General features: G+C 39.2%; 1 protein-coding gene across 4 annotated transcripts in view; it reads right to left on the bottom strand.

The window, feature by feature from the left end:
- The window catches only part of odad2 (outer dynein arm docking complex subunit 2), a 41,427-nt gene extending 28,302 nt beyond the window's left edge, over window positions 1-13,125 (bottom strand). For all 4 annotated transcript variants that reach the window (XM_044175972.1, XM_044175973.1, XM_044175974.1 and 1 more), the window contains exons 1-10: window positions 13,012-13,125; window positions 11,446-11,687; window positions 10,923-11,077; window positions 10,275-10,479; window positions 9,954-10,060; window positions 9,230-9,366; window positions 6,875-6,991; window positions 1,927-2,144; window positions 1,218-1,364; window positions 86-239 (exon numbers count right to left, since the gene is read on the bottom strand). In XM_044175972.1, coding sequence (XP_044031907.1) covers window positions 86-239; window positions 1,218-1,364; window positions 1,927-2,144; window positions 6,875-6,991; window positions 9,230-9,366; window positions 9,954-10,060; window positions 10,275-10,479; window positions 10,923-11,077; window positions 11,446-11,669 — 1,464 coding nt within the window. In that variant the 5' untranslated portion in view covers window positions 11,670-11,687; window positions 13,012-13,125. The remainder of the gene's footprint in view (window positions 1-85; window positions 240-1,217; window positions 1,365-1,926; window positions 2,145-6,874; window positions 6,992-9,229; window positions 9,367-9,953; window positions 10,061-10,274; window positions 10,480-10,922; window positions 11,078-11,445; window positions 11,688-13,011) is intronic.
- Between the last annotated feature and the right edge of the window lie 1,590 nt (window positions 13,126-14,715).

The following is a 14,715-nucleotide window of genomic DNA, read 5'->3' as shown; positions in this document are numbered from 1 at the left end:
GTACAGCTCTCTGTACAAATCACTATTTTGGGTTGAAATCCATCAGAGGAAGGAAACAGTGGTGTGCTGGGTAACGTTCCCGTACCTTGAGGTACTTGACCAGTTTCTGGATCTGCCAGTATTCAGAAGGCAGGTCTGTGTTACTCTCTGGACGGCGCTCTGGCTGCTCCTCCTCCTCCTCACTCTCTGATGAACTCTCACTGAAAGCGCCCACTGGCATGGCTCCTGCTGGGGTCTTACTGAACAAAAAATCGCAGATAACAGTGCACTTTAGACCTCAGATAACAATCTACAAAGGTGTGGGATAGTGTAACAACTACACAATACATAGCCAAACAAAATGGATGGAATATAATATCATGAAATCTCTTCCTGTGTAAAACAGCCTGCTCATCTCACACACAAGGAGACTCATTAAGGATTTTGAAATTCAAGTGTCAAGTTTTAACTTCCTCAGGAGCTAAGCAGCAGGAAAATAAAGATTGGAATAATGTCATGGGAGGACTGGAGTCGTCATCATATACAGAGCAAAGACTCTTGCTAGGCTATTGATGCAAACAGAAACGCAGATGGCTTTTTAAAGTTTCTCGGGCCACTTGGTTAACTGTATCATGAAAATTGGGCACTATGGAGCAATGAAATTTGGTACACATTCAAATAGGGCCGCTGAGAGGCAGTTCTCATGTTCGTACAAACAGCATTGCCAGGGGAGCGCATTATCAGAAGGAGCCAACCAATGTGAGGGAGTGTTTTACAGGAAGCAACATGATTAACATCGAACAAGACCTTAACGAAGCTGCCAGGCCTACACACTGTCCTGGGTGGTGTGCAGTCCTGACTGTGACTGAGTGAATGCACCCTGGGGTGTTTATTGCATGTACTGTACACTAACTGATGAGCAGTAAAGGATGCTATCAGTGAACAGTGGCTAGCGATGATGATGCTAGCAGTCTGTATTCATTGGCAGCTGCACATATGGAGACAGCTGAGGAAGTATAGCTGCCAAGAGCCGGAGAGGGAAAAAGCTTTTACATAGGTTCTTGTTCACTACAATGGCTAATATATTTGCAGGTTATACTTTCCACTACAAATTTCACCACTGGTAAAACAGCATTCAGCTCTTCTTATCAGTTCCTAAATCTTGTATAGGTTACTCCACCTGCAGAGAAACAGTCCTTACAGATTCTGACAAAGGAGAACTATATCGGAACACTTACATTTTCTGGGAGGACAGGCGTTCAGGTAAAGAGGACACAGAGAATTCTGCTTTCATCTTGCTCTTGGCTCCTATTCCCAGCTTTTTCTTCTGTATTTCACCAGACTTCTCTCCAGAGCTCTTACTGGGTTTCTTTTCCTCTGCTTTACTATAATGATGTGAAATAAGAGTCATTATGCCTGCTTCTATTTTAAAAATGGTTATTTTTCTAACATAATCATTATATAACAATTCAAGACAAGGGTTCAGCTGGCATTTTTTTTTTTTTTTAGCAATTGAGATACTTTTATCTTGAGCCAGTTTCTCCTCAAATGGGTATAGTTATCACAAGGTACAGCTGCAACAGCTCAGCCCTTGCTAGATCTATTTATCAATCAAAGACCATATGTGATAGATCTTTTGGGGATTTTTTCTAAGACTTTTTCCCAAGATTTCTGTCTGTACAAGGGTTTCCACAATGTGAACGTATTTATTAACTCAGATCATTGTGTAATCAGGAATATTTGCACTTGCCCTAAAATTTATAAACCATATAACCATCTCTTTATAATGTGTGACTGCTGGCAGACACACTGAGCACATGTGACGGAGGCTTGGCATTACTATCAGCTAAAGCTCATCTCCTCAACAAGAGGGATCCCCGCCACGCACATTACGTGGTTGCCTGAAGATATTTCAGGACACATCTTACGAGAGGAATTATCACATACCCACATGGAGACATGAGACCAAGATTCTTCCATCTCGGACACGGTTCATATTTCTTCTTGCCGCCTGCCTTGTTCGGCGTATGCTGTTGTCTCGCCTTCTCATGCACATTCTTTTCCTGTTGCTCGTAAGACCTCTGGGGTTGGCCTTGTTCCTCTGCATCAACCGATTCCACATGCTGGATCTTTTGTGTTGATGGAAGTTCTTGAACTGCAAAATCCTGTTGGTAAGTGGAAAAAGACAAAGGCTGGAGAGTGAGGAAAAAGGCCTTTTTTCAATTCGCACCAAAATTCTAGTGGTGAGATATACAATAAATTTCGTTTGGAAAAGCGTATGTACTCTAGTTGTAAATTTCTCTGAATGATGCTTATTAAAACTAAATAGTCATTCTGATGTTCACTTGTGCTTCTTGTGAAGCTGTGCGCCATATTTTCCACCCAGCTGACAAGATGCCTCTCTCTTCATTATTTGAGGCACATTACATATTAATGTCTGACAACGTGTTGGCCATTTCACTCCGAAAAGAGGCATATAAAAACTACAGAGCAGTATCAGTGACACATGAAAAACATAAAATTCACATAAAAGCCCTTTCTCAACAATATGCAGACCTGCATAACAAGTCAGTCTTTATTGAGAAAAAATAACACTTTCCCAATGCTTTACACAGAAGAGGTCCCCCTCTGTTAATTGGCGGAACGATATCAAAAAGTGTATTGTTTCTGTACAGTCCTTCACCTAAAACCTTGCAGCTTGGCACAGACAAAGTAACGCCTTTGTGTCAGTTATTCAGTTATGATTTTTTTTTCTTTTTAAGTTTTGAAGGTCTTTATACCAAACTTTACAACCTATATACGAATGCCAATAAGACACATATGAAAGGTTTGCAGGCAGGAGAGTTTTTAATCACAGACACCTGCTCTGCTGAAATAGCTCAGACTGTCATTGTTTGTTAGGGGCTCAACATTTTTAAGGGCAGGGAAAAAGAATTAAGATGTATTTCTATGGCTTGTGTTCACGCACAATCTGGAGCCAAGCATGCCCAATCACTTTTAAAAGACTTGTTTTCCATAAAACACAAAGTGACCTGCTATTGGAAACATACAAGTCAATTCACCCAACCACATACCCACAGTCTGACTTTATTAGGCTAACCAACATTCTTTAATTCTATTATATGTGAAATGGACAAAGTCCATGTGCATACACAGAAGGGAACACTCCAAATTCCTTGTTATGCGACAGTAAAAAGTCCTATTACAGGTGCCTTTCTGCATCTGAAAACACTACAGTCCTGGAGGCAAATGCTGTGTTAAGCAGGACTGACGCCTGCAGTTCTAAGCTGAATTTTTTTTTTTATAGCAGGTGACATTCAATCATTACCACTTTTCTTATTTCTTTGTCCTTTTTTCCAAGCATTTGGCTACTAAAACCTAAACTCCAACTATTTGCATGTGTTTGGGGTAGACTTGTATGTAATTACTTGATCCATACTGATGGAAAACCGGCAGGGCAGCAAATCTGAAGCCATTGGCCATAAAACATCTGTCAGAGGCAAGTTTCAAGCAGTCTCTACTGACTGATTATGACAGTGAGGCAGTCTATATTAATTTCAGGATGTGAATAACGAAAACAAATCTACAACCCAGGGAGTTTCTTCTTTTCAGTGAGCATCTTGTGCATGCAAATACACAGCATGTCCAATTTCCAATCACGCTGTGATGTCAAAACGAATCCACAGCAATGAATAGAGAAGGCGAGTCTGCTTCCTCCCTGTGTAGCAGCCCTCGTCTCCTTTGGCTGCCTCTGCTCATTTGATTGAGGCTGTCTAATCTAATAGAACTGCTAAAAAAGACCTGCTTCCTCACATTGGGAACAAGCAGATATGTTTGGAGATTAGGTGTTGTTATCTTTGGCTATCAGCTTCCAAGTTTGGGCTCTCTGCGTTGCAATCAGGGAACTGAGTCGGAGCTATGCGAGATTGTGTTTCTGACAGACACCGCTGCTATTGCTCTCTCAAATTAAAACTGGAATGGATCATGTCCACAAGAATGACTGCAATTACTTAATATCTCAGACATAGGATGCATATTGCACCATTTGATTGCTGTCGTCAGCAATCAATCAAATTAATTTCAAAGCAATGCGTTTTTAAGTTGACCACATCATATGAAGGTGATTAGCTCAAGCAGAGGCAGAGAGAAAATATTCAGCAGTGAGAGTCAAAGTAAAGTTACAGGACACTGCAAGGCACATATCAAAGGAGTTAAAGAATCCCGAAGAAAAAGACCTTGACAATGATTTGTGCCTCCACAAATTCGTTCACAGCAATTTTTACTGTGTCTGTCCATCATTTTTAGATCTCAAGGCATCACTCTTCACACAGGACTCATAAAACATAAAAGCCTGAATGTGTTTTTTTAACACGGTTCAGCCTGGCACTACTCATTGGTTTACTAAAGTCTTCACTTCCAGCTTATTAGAGCACATTTAGATCTAACACCTACTGTAAAGAAGTCACATCACAACTTCACAGATATAATGGAACCGCTATTCTACTGTGTACGCTATACAGTATAGTCTTAGTATAATTTAATTTTAACAAAACAAAACAAAAGGCTGTGTCCAAAATCACTCCGTCGTTCACTCATTCACTACGTCCAATATACTAGACTCTCAATAGTTTACTCTATAGTGAGCAGTGACTTGAGATTCCGGACACTTTTGAATTATCATCACTTTGCATCTTCAATGACAGGTGACTACACAATGACTATTTTAGCATCTATAAATTGAGGAGCATTGCATTGTGGAACACTTCTTTTTTTTCCATTGTGGGAATTTTTGAGGGCACTATACTGTATTGTGCATAATTTTCACACTCAGAATTCAGACAATCAAATAAAATGGTGGAGGGTAAATATAGTGCTCTATATAGTAAATAGGTCGTGATTTGCAGTGTAGAAGAGTCTACAGCATAGACTGTATATATAGATGGACAACACGTCTCCACTTCCTCCCCATAGACTGTAATGAAGCCAAAATATCCCGGATACGGGAACAGCCATCTTGCATTTTTGACTTCATTTGGAGCCAGTAGTGATCGGAGTTGGAGCCGCGGTATCGAGGTCCCGCCCATACACCCAGTCGACTTAGTCGCGAGCAGAGCTCAGCTGTCAATCATGACGTGAAAACCCGTTTTTATAGCATCAAACAACTAATTAAAACCTAACTTATCTGAGGGGTTTATGACTTGTACTGCAGCCAGCCACCAGCAGACAATTGAGATGTTTTGGCTTCACTTTGAGGGAGCTGACATGTCGTCCATCTTTATATACAGACTATGATCTACAGCCACGCGATCAGTGCTTTAAGCTAAATGCTAATGACAGCATCCTAACATGCTCGCAATGACGATGCGAACATGCTGATGTTTACTAGGTATAATCTTTACCATGTTCACCATCTTAGTTTAGCATGTTAGCATGCTAACATTCACTAATTAGCACTTCACACAAAGTACAGCTGAGGCTGATGGTAATGCCATTAGTTTTGCAGGTATTTGGTCATGAACCAAAGTTCTGGACAAATAAACATTTTGACCTGATAATGGTACTAAAGGAAAAGTCAGGGAATCAACAAATATATTACAATTCCTCCTGAAAGTCAGTAGGATTCATCCTCTGGAAACCATGAATGTCTGTACCACATTTTGTCCAATCCACCTCGTAGATGTTCAGATATTTCACTGGATAAGTGAAAATGATGGCGATAGAGGAAAAGTCAGGAAATCAGTCGCTAGGATTCATCCACTGGGGACAATGAATGTCTGTAAAACATTTTATGGCAATCCATCTAATAGTTGTTGAGATTTTTCAGTCTGGACCAAAGTGGTGGACCGACATCACCATCCATGGAGCCAATCTGCTAGCATGGCTAGCAGGTTGAGCATTAATGGCTGTTAGAGACAACATACAGCAATGTACAGCAGTGACTGTACAAATAAATCCAAGCATGGAAAATCCCTCAATTCAATAAGCATTTTTGTTTTGTAAAAATGTTTCTGTTGTCTTTTGTCCCGAAGGCACTTCACATTGCAGAATAGTTCTGTGACATCATCTGGCCCTTCAGAAGTCAAATAGTTTTGAAAAATCACGGGGAAAAATGAATCTCCATGTCAATCCTAGTATCCTATCTGTAAATTCTATTACTCTGTACATACATCTGGGTACATTATATCATTCTGAATCATATTTAGACATTATTTTGCTGAGAATGACATCATGACAAAAAACTACACAATTTAAAAAAGATAATATACTTATTGCCTTTCCTTCTTGTAAGAAACAGAACCGATGTCCAGTGCAGGCTGTGAGCAGTAAGTGGTCTTTAAAGGCTTTGATGATCCTGTGATGATGCCACATTTTCCAACAAACATCAGTGTGAGTGAGAAAAAAAGAGATTTCTGCTGATTTTTGGGTGCAGCTGGAATCTATTATTGAGGCGATTTGTTATATCGTCAAATTACTAAAGCAGGAAATAGCACTACTGAATAAATCACGCGTATTTCAATGTCTGGAAATGAGTGTGTGTGTTTGTCTGTATGTGTGTGTGTTGAGGGGGTGGATGGTGGGTGGGATGGGTCTGTACTGTTTTGATGTTGGAACACGGAGGAGGTCAATTCAGAAATTTTTCAACACAGTGACAACCAGACACTAGCTCACTAGTGGAACAGCACAGACACTGATTACACAATCCTAACTCTGTTTACGAATATGAGTCACACAGCATCAGGGATCAAATCAGAGGCTCAGAGAGAAGGACCTTGTTCATGGGACAAAGACACATTTCAACACCCACACATCTTTGGTTTGAGAGCTAAAATTCAAGGCTACAAAATGAGGTCTTAATGTGTTGATGATAATTACATCTGCCTGTATTCCACTGTACCTGCTTGTTTATGTTCTCAGCAAAATGTGGAGATCTGCTCTTCAGAAGTGTTACCAGGTCTTTGTACATATCACTTGTTCGCTCATAACCACTCTCCTCCCCCTCCTGTTTTATGCACTGTGAAAACAAAGTGAAAAACAGCTTCATTAATTCTAAAAACCACAATTATAATGTGACCCACATGTCAGTTGGAATAGCTGAGGTTAGAAAGCTCAGAGTATCTCCAGGCAGCCTCAAAGAGGAAGCGAAAAACCATGTAAACCGCTAAATTAGGCTTAAGACACTACTGCTCTTTGAGGTTTCATTTGCATCGATGTCACCCAATCGGTTTAAGGTTGTAGTTTTTTCACCTTGGCTGAACCATTTCCAGGTGAAGAAACAGAGGCAGGAAACCTATGGCTTGTCAGCAAAGTCAGGGTAAGAGTGAAAGCTGCTGCAGCATGCAAAATCCTCTCTTAGAAATGATTGCAAACACATTCAGAGAGATTCCTGGCATTTGGCTAGTATTTGAAAACTGTCTATATAATAGTACCCTTAGGGATTTTTTGCAGGACACTTAAAATCCTGATTTGGGATTTTCTGACCATACAAATATGAGGTATATTTATGAACATAACAGAAAACTTTAAGTTATAGACTGAGATTGTCACCTGATCACAATTAAAAACATAGGCCTTGTTTTAATTATGCTACAAGCGTTAATTATGTTAAGAGACTTTTAACAGCATCAGAATACATTAGTAACTTTGATTTTGTTGATGTCTAAAGGTAGACAATGTATTGTAAACTGGTATCTGCAACTTTCTTTAATTTGAATTATGGTGATCTGCTCTTAATGACTGGGCACATGCCCAATGTCTAAAGATCTTGGATGCAGCATACCACTGTGCTCTACATTTATTACTGGGTGTGGATATATTGTAGACCACTGTACTTTGCTTAAATATGCTGCCCCTTCCAGCTGGCACATTGTGCCGAGGGACTTAAAAATGTCAGTAGTGATTATTCTTGGTGAACTCAAGTCAGTTTTAAATGATCTGGAAAATAGCACTCTTGGTCAATGCTTTTGCTACTAAATGTATTGTTTTTAACTTTATTTTGATAGTTTTGGAAACTCATAATTGTTTATGCATCTTAACTGCATATTCTGTTCCACAGTCCGGACTGAAAACTAAAGATGACTGCGCTTTCTTTATTAGGGCGCCTTGGAACGGCCTGCCTGAGGAAATTAGGCTAGCAAAGTCAGGTTCATCTTTTAAATCCCTTCTCAAAACACACTTATATAAACTGGCTTTTATGTGAACTTGTATGTATAGTTTTTGATCTGTTCTTAATAGTATCTCTGTTTGTTGGTGTATTTTTAGCTGTATCGGTTTACCTCATATATTACCTTTAATTTCATTCTGTATTGCTATTGTTTTGGGTTTTACTGTATGCAAAGCACTGTGTAAACATTGTTTTTAGAAAAGTGCTATACAAATAAAGTTATTATTATTATTAGTATTATTATTGTAGTGTCTACTCTTTTGTAGCATGTGACAGTTGTATTAGTGTGTTTATGTTGTTTGATTACCTGTTAAACAAAGGAAAAATTTAAACAGAAAAAACTGTGTAAGACCTGTCAATCAAATAGAGAATGAAAGCTGCTTCAGATCCTGTGTTTTGAATTTTGGTGGTCTGGATTTTGTTTACATTTAGATCACAGATCGCACCTTTAATTTGTGTTCATCATTAGAGAGATTAACATGAGATTAATATACTGTAGGAGCATTGTACTGTTCGATAAGTACTGAATATTATACTGGCTTGTCTAACTTTGCAGTTGTGTGGCTCCTTCAGTAATTTATCTAGCTGAATCAATGGCCTGATGGACGGCTATAGTGGTGACATATCCACAATGTTTCCCTGCTTTTCCTGGAATACATGCTGGGATATATATGAGGTGTAGGAAAGAGATACTATAGACAGATGAACAGACGATGAATTCTGTTGATGGATAATTGAGATAATTTTACTGTACTGACTGTGATGGTGGTATGAGATTGGTATTGTAATTGTTGTTAGGGAGGAGGATACACGCAGTAACTAAATTTGGTAAGGTCGACCTCCTACACTCAAGATTTATGATTAAAGAACAGTACTAAAGGAACTCAGAATAAATCTTTTCAAAATCACTGGAGTACTACATACCAAACATTTGTTGCCACTTAACTGACTGTACAATGATGAATTGGTCTATCAGAAATGATTTGCCAGAAAGTAACCTCCCTGAACATTTTCACACACAGGAAAAGAAAACAATATTTGACTGTTGCTGCGGATGTAGTCCACAGTGCTTCATCTTCCTAGTCTTACCCCATTGAGAAAAAGTCCAGCGGTGCTGCAGGTGATGTACAAGGTCTCAGAGTCACAAGGCTCAATAACAAGGTAACAAATCTCCCCATGCACCTGTCTCCACGGAGGGGCGCGACATCCATTTGAAAATTCATAATCTAAAAAGAAATGCAAAAAAAAAAAAGTTTGCAGTTGCGAAAATCTTGCAGCAAACTTTACACTATGCAGTGCAGCCTGATATCAAGTCACAACAAGTTTGTCTCCAAAGGAAGAAGGAAACAGGGGAAAACAGTGGAGCAAAAAGAGAAATCATCACAAATGCCTGGGCTGCTAAAGAGGATGACATAGTACTCCAAGCAGCACAGGTCTGAGACATGAACCCAGGGTAGAGCCATAGTTTCACTTGCAATATAAATCATCCATTAAAAAACAGAGACACATAATGACATTATCATATTTTAAGGCTGGCTGGGAGAGTATTTTCATAGGTGTCAATTCAACCTGAGAAAAGGGGACATAGACTGCTTTGGCCACTTGGTGTGCATATGCTGCTCATTGCTACTGCAATGAAGCAAAAAACATGTACTGACTAACGACTTGGTAAACTGGAATCTGACAGATATAATGACTTCCATGTCTTTTGTGGCGGCAGAACACAGACTTTTTATGCTTTGGAATATCCAGCATTAGTGTTAATAGCAATTGCTTTCCTTGCAACCCAGTGAGATGTGGAGATAATTCAAACCTGATGTGTATCGAACCGACTTCAACACCCTATTTTCCCCTTCACTGCAGAATCGTTTCAACAACTCCACTTCATTCTTCACTGCAGTGTGGTCGAGCCTGACTTGTCTGTAATGAAAATGTAGAAAAACAAAACAAAACAAACGTCCAGTTCATCTCAATCATTTAAGGTTCCTTTTCTAAACCCACTGCCTATTCCAATCAAAAACAACCACATGTCGAAGTAAAAAATGGTTTGGTCTGAGTGAAAGAGGTTAGCCATGACAGATGATAGATAATCAGATAGAATGCTGAGAGAGCTGGAGATAGAAGAAGCACCTACCCGGATATCTCTTTGAGACACTTGCTGAGGAGCTGGTTATCCATATTTTGTAGCAAAAGGAACAGCTTGACCTTGACCTCTGAATCCTTGCTATTATCTTCCCCTTGCACTTTGTCTACCAGACTTAGTACATCAGTATGGTCTTCCTTCTCCAGGATGCTGGCAAAGCTCGGACCAAGAATCTTAACCACAGGGTCTCTATTTTCTGAACAATAAAAGAGGTTAGCTTTAGTGAATCTTCAAATTCGGAAGCTGATCACACTGTTTCCAAAAATGCCAGTAGGGTTAATTTCGAACTAACAATACAGCAGGCCTGATATGTACTGTATTTTTTCCACACACATTTTTTTTTCAAAAAACTAAACCAACATTCCCTCTCTATAAAAAAATCCACCATCGGTGGAAATGAGTCTTTACCATATTCATCATGTATTCTTCTGTCAGACAAATACATATCACCTTATTTCTTTTTGGCAGTGGCCCTAAAGTAAATACATAGAATTACCAATGGCAGCCTAATTGTATGGTTGTAGAGAATAACTAGGAGGACAAACAAATTAAATCTGAGGGTTATGGAGGTATGCTGGTGGCTGGACTACTTGGGATGCAAATCAAATTCAAATCTCATCCTGTGGTCATCATGCTTACCTTCTAGACATTTTCGAACCTCCTCCAGCTTATCATCTGCCAGATGAACTAGGTTAGAGAGCTGGCTGAAGCTGCGTACATAAACAGTAGGAGGGGAGAGCTGCAACAGTGGATGCCCTCCACTGTCTTTCTCGTGGGACTGTACATCTGAGTCACTGAGGAGAAAAGAAAACAAAAAAAACTTTAATACTTTATCCCCATTATGACTTTTTTTGTGTTAGATTATAAATGCCAACACACTTAAGGAAGATCAGAGTCTGTATTTGTGCTTTTGTACTTCTCTGCTTCCCAGCTATGAGATACAAAGCTAACTGCACACTGAAAGTAGACCAGAACTTCTGATGAAATAAAATGGAATGTACTCAGTCTTACTGAAGCTGAAAAACAAATTAATTATAGCCTACTGCTTTGAGTATAGCCAAGGTAAAATACATTTGGACACCATGGTGACAGCATATCCTGCACAGACACGTAATACTGAAAGCACTGGCCAGCCAGCTGCCTGCCTCATGATTAGACCAACCTGATGTCATAGTCTGTTTTGAAATCAGATGCCACTAAAGTGGTACTCCACTGGAGCGGCTCCTCGAACACATGCTCTGCCTCCTGTGGGTGTTTGGAGCTGAACTGCTCCACAAAGCACAGGATTTCTTTCAACAAGGACTCATTCATTGGTGTGACCTCCAGTTTGCCAGTACCAGTGCTGGCCGTGGTCCACTGGGCTGCCCTGGTCAGTGATACCCCCATAGCACCGGCTGGGATATTCTGAAACAAAAAATTTAAAACAAAACAGTGTGTGGCTTATAAGGGTTCAGCATCATGACGCTTCACTTTACTCTAATTCACATTTTATCAACTTTGGGCTTAGGGCCCCATGTGTAGATATTAAGAAAAGGCCATGTGAGACATTTGTTTGATATATTTCAGAGATGAAACAATTAGTCAATTAATTGATTCACTGATCGACAGGAAATTTATCAGCAACTACTTTGATAACAGATTGTCATTTTTAAAGATTTAATGCCAAACATGAACTAGTTGCAGCTTCTCAACTGTGAGAATTTGCTATTTTATTTTGTCTTATGTGATAGCAAACTGAATATCTTTGGGTTTGGACTGTTGGTCAGACAAAACAAGCAATATGAAGATGTCTCCTTTGGCTTAAGGGAATTGTGAATTTTTCACCATTTTCTGACATTTTAGAGCTAAAATGATTAATTGAGAAAATAATGGCAGATTAATTGATAATGAAAATAATTGCTAATTGTAGCCCTAATATATTTTCAACCAAAATTAAACCAGTTATGCTTAACAGGTGTGGAATTTATACCTAATCCATTAAGTGTTTACTCCAAGCCTTTAAATAGGCTATATAATTTAAAGTCATACAAATATTGAGACAACTTGAATATAAACGCTGCTAAGGTCATGAAGGGTTTGGGATCTTCAAAATAGGTCAAAGGGCCATGAAACGGTTTAGAAACTATAAAAACATATCATCAGGGCCCTTACCTGACTTTCATGTCACTCAAACTAACTAAACTTACAAAATATAACGCTAAGCTCAACTTTTTTTTTTTAGCTTTGATTAAGTTTGTCAGACAACAGACAATACTGGAGATCTAATGTTCTCAAGCAATTCCAGCACACCTGTTTGTTGAGAGCTGGACATGTAGCTATATTACCCTGCATTTAAAGCGTTAACGTTAATATAAAATAAACACCTATAAGGACATGTTGTGTTTATAGTGCTCAATAATGTCTATGGGTTTACAGTATTTTCTGTAACCTTATTTAACCTTTTACAGTTAAACAGTTTGAATATTTGTACAAATACTTGCAGTGTTATTTGTCAAGTTTTCTTTCCGTTAATTTCGACGTTTAGCTAACTAGACAAAACACTGGCCATCGTTAACTATGCTAACTAATGCTATAACGTTAGTTAACGCTTTGGTTTCGTTAGAAAAGCTGATTTACAGTCTTTAGCTAACGTTAGACTAACTTCAACCATTCCTCATCAATAAAACACACTTTACATGTTTCTACCATGATTTGTTACGTCTACACGTGTACTTAAGAGCAAACCTACCGTGTATTTCAAGTTTCTTTTCTATTTCAAAACTTTCACCGGCAGTTTGCTATCAACGGTGTCCTTGGAAACCACACGCTCCCTCTCCGAGCCATATCCCGCCCCCTTTGGTTGCTATGATACAACCAAACACAACGGAACGTGAGTTGGGTCAAAAACCACCACACCCAAACTTTGAAATGACAAAATGAACCTAACTTATCCTAACATGACCACAGTACAATGTAATGCAATGCAACACAGAAGCTCTGCCATTAATATACTGCACAGTGTTTCTTTATTGGGAAATTAGCATATTGATTCAAAAATGTTATTTATCACATGCAGTGAACTGCATGGTGGCATACTCTTGAAGCTAAAAAGGAAAGTGGGCAGTAAAGGATAATAATTAGATTAGAAAACGATATATAAAAAAAATAAAACTTTAAAGATTAAAAAATATATAAATACAGTACATGTTCACTAACAGCTGTTGCAATCTACCTGTGTGAAGTCTAACTTTGGATATGCAAGTGTTGTGACTTGCATGGTTGAAGACTAAAATGTCAAGTCAAATGTTTTCATAACAATAAAATCCCTGTATGCTTTCCTTTTAGAGCGTCCGCAAGACCGCATATTTGAGAGCCTATTTCCTTTCTCACTACTGGTTTGGCACTGTCCTGCAGATAAACATTGGCTAGTGAAAGCAGTCTATTTGGGTGGATACTCTTTGTTTAGACACAGCAAATAAGTACACTCAGTTAAAAGTTAAAAGTTCTGTAAATGAGATTCTAAACATTAATATAGCAGCAAACAACTATTTGCTATTTAAAAATATAGTCGAGTAATGGTGTCCTGAGCAGAGGATGATGTCACACCCCCTCTGCCTTTGTTGTTATCCAGCTTTTCTGGGCTTTGTTTATACAGCCGGTCCGGCCGCACATGCATGTTAGTGCATGTGAGTTCCTCCCTGTGAAACTGTTGGCTCTGTGGAGAGCTGTTTCTTTTCTCATCTAACGCGGTGAATTAAAGGAGCTGTAAGCGACATTCACTGCCGCTAAAAGTCGCACCAGCATCTCAGACCAAAACAAATGGGTGCTACGGCACACCAGACTCCACTGAGAAAAGCAGTAATTTCACCTCGCAGATCATCGTAAAACACACTTCATTCAAACTGGACGGAAACAAAATAAAACTCACCAAAACCGTCTTTGTTAGTCTTTCCGCTACTCCAAAAATCACCAACTCTGATTTGGTCGAAATAAATCCTTAATTCATCACGTTAAATGAGGAAAAAACGTCTCTCCTCACTCACGGACAAACAGTTTCACACGAGGGACTCACGTGCATTAACATGAATGCGCAGCTGGTGGGGCTGTATAAACAAAGCACAGAGAGGCTGCCATATCCACACAGGCAGAGGGAGTGTGAAGTCATTCTCTGCTCGGGACGCCATTGCTCCACTATATCTTTACATAGCAAATAGTTGTTTGCTGCTATATTAGTGTTCAGAATCTCATTTACAGCACCTTTAAGGGTTTATTTCAACTAAACAAGTACGACAAAGGCAACGCTCAAGAAAATCCTGCTTTGCACTCCTTTTATTGAACACACTGAAACCACACTCACTCAAAAGTGATATGAGACAGAAACGTATCTTCAGGCCCCACAGTGTGGTAGGCAGCTTGTATGAGTTCAAGCATTCTCCCAGAAACATGATTCATA

The sequence above is a fragment of the Siniperca chuatsi genome, linkage group LG19 (assembly GCF_020085105.1).
Source record: "Siniperca chuatsi isolate FFG_IHB_CAS linkage group LG19, ASM2008510v1, whole genome shotgun sequence".
NCBI classification, from domain to species: domain Eukaryota; kingdom Metazoa; phylum Chordata; class Actinopteri; order Centrarchiformes; family Sinipercidae; genus Siniperca; species Siniperca chuatsi.
The sequence above is the reverse complement of the archived record's forward strand: the minus strand, read 5'-3'. Positions and strand labels throughout refer to the sequence as shown.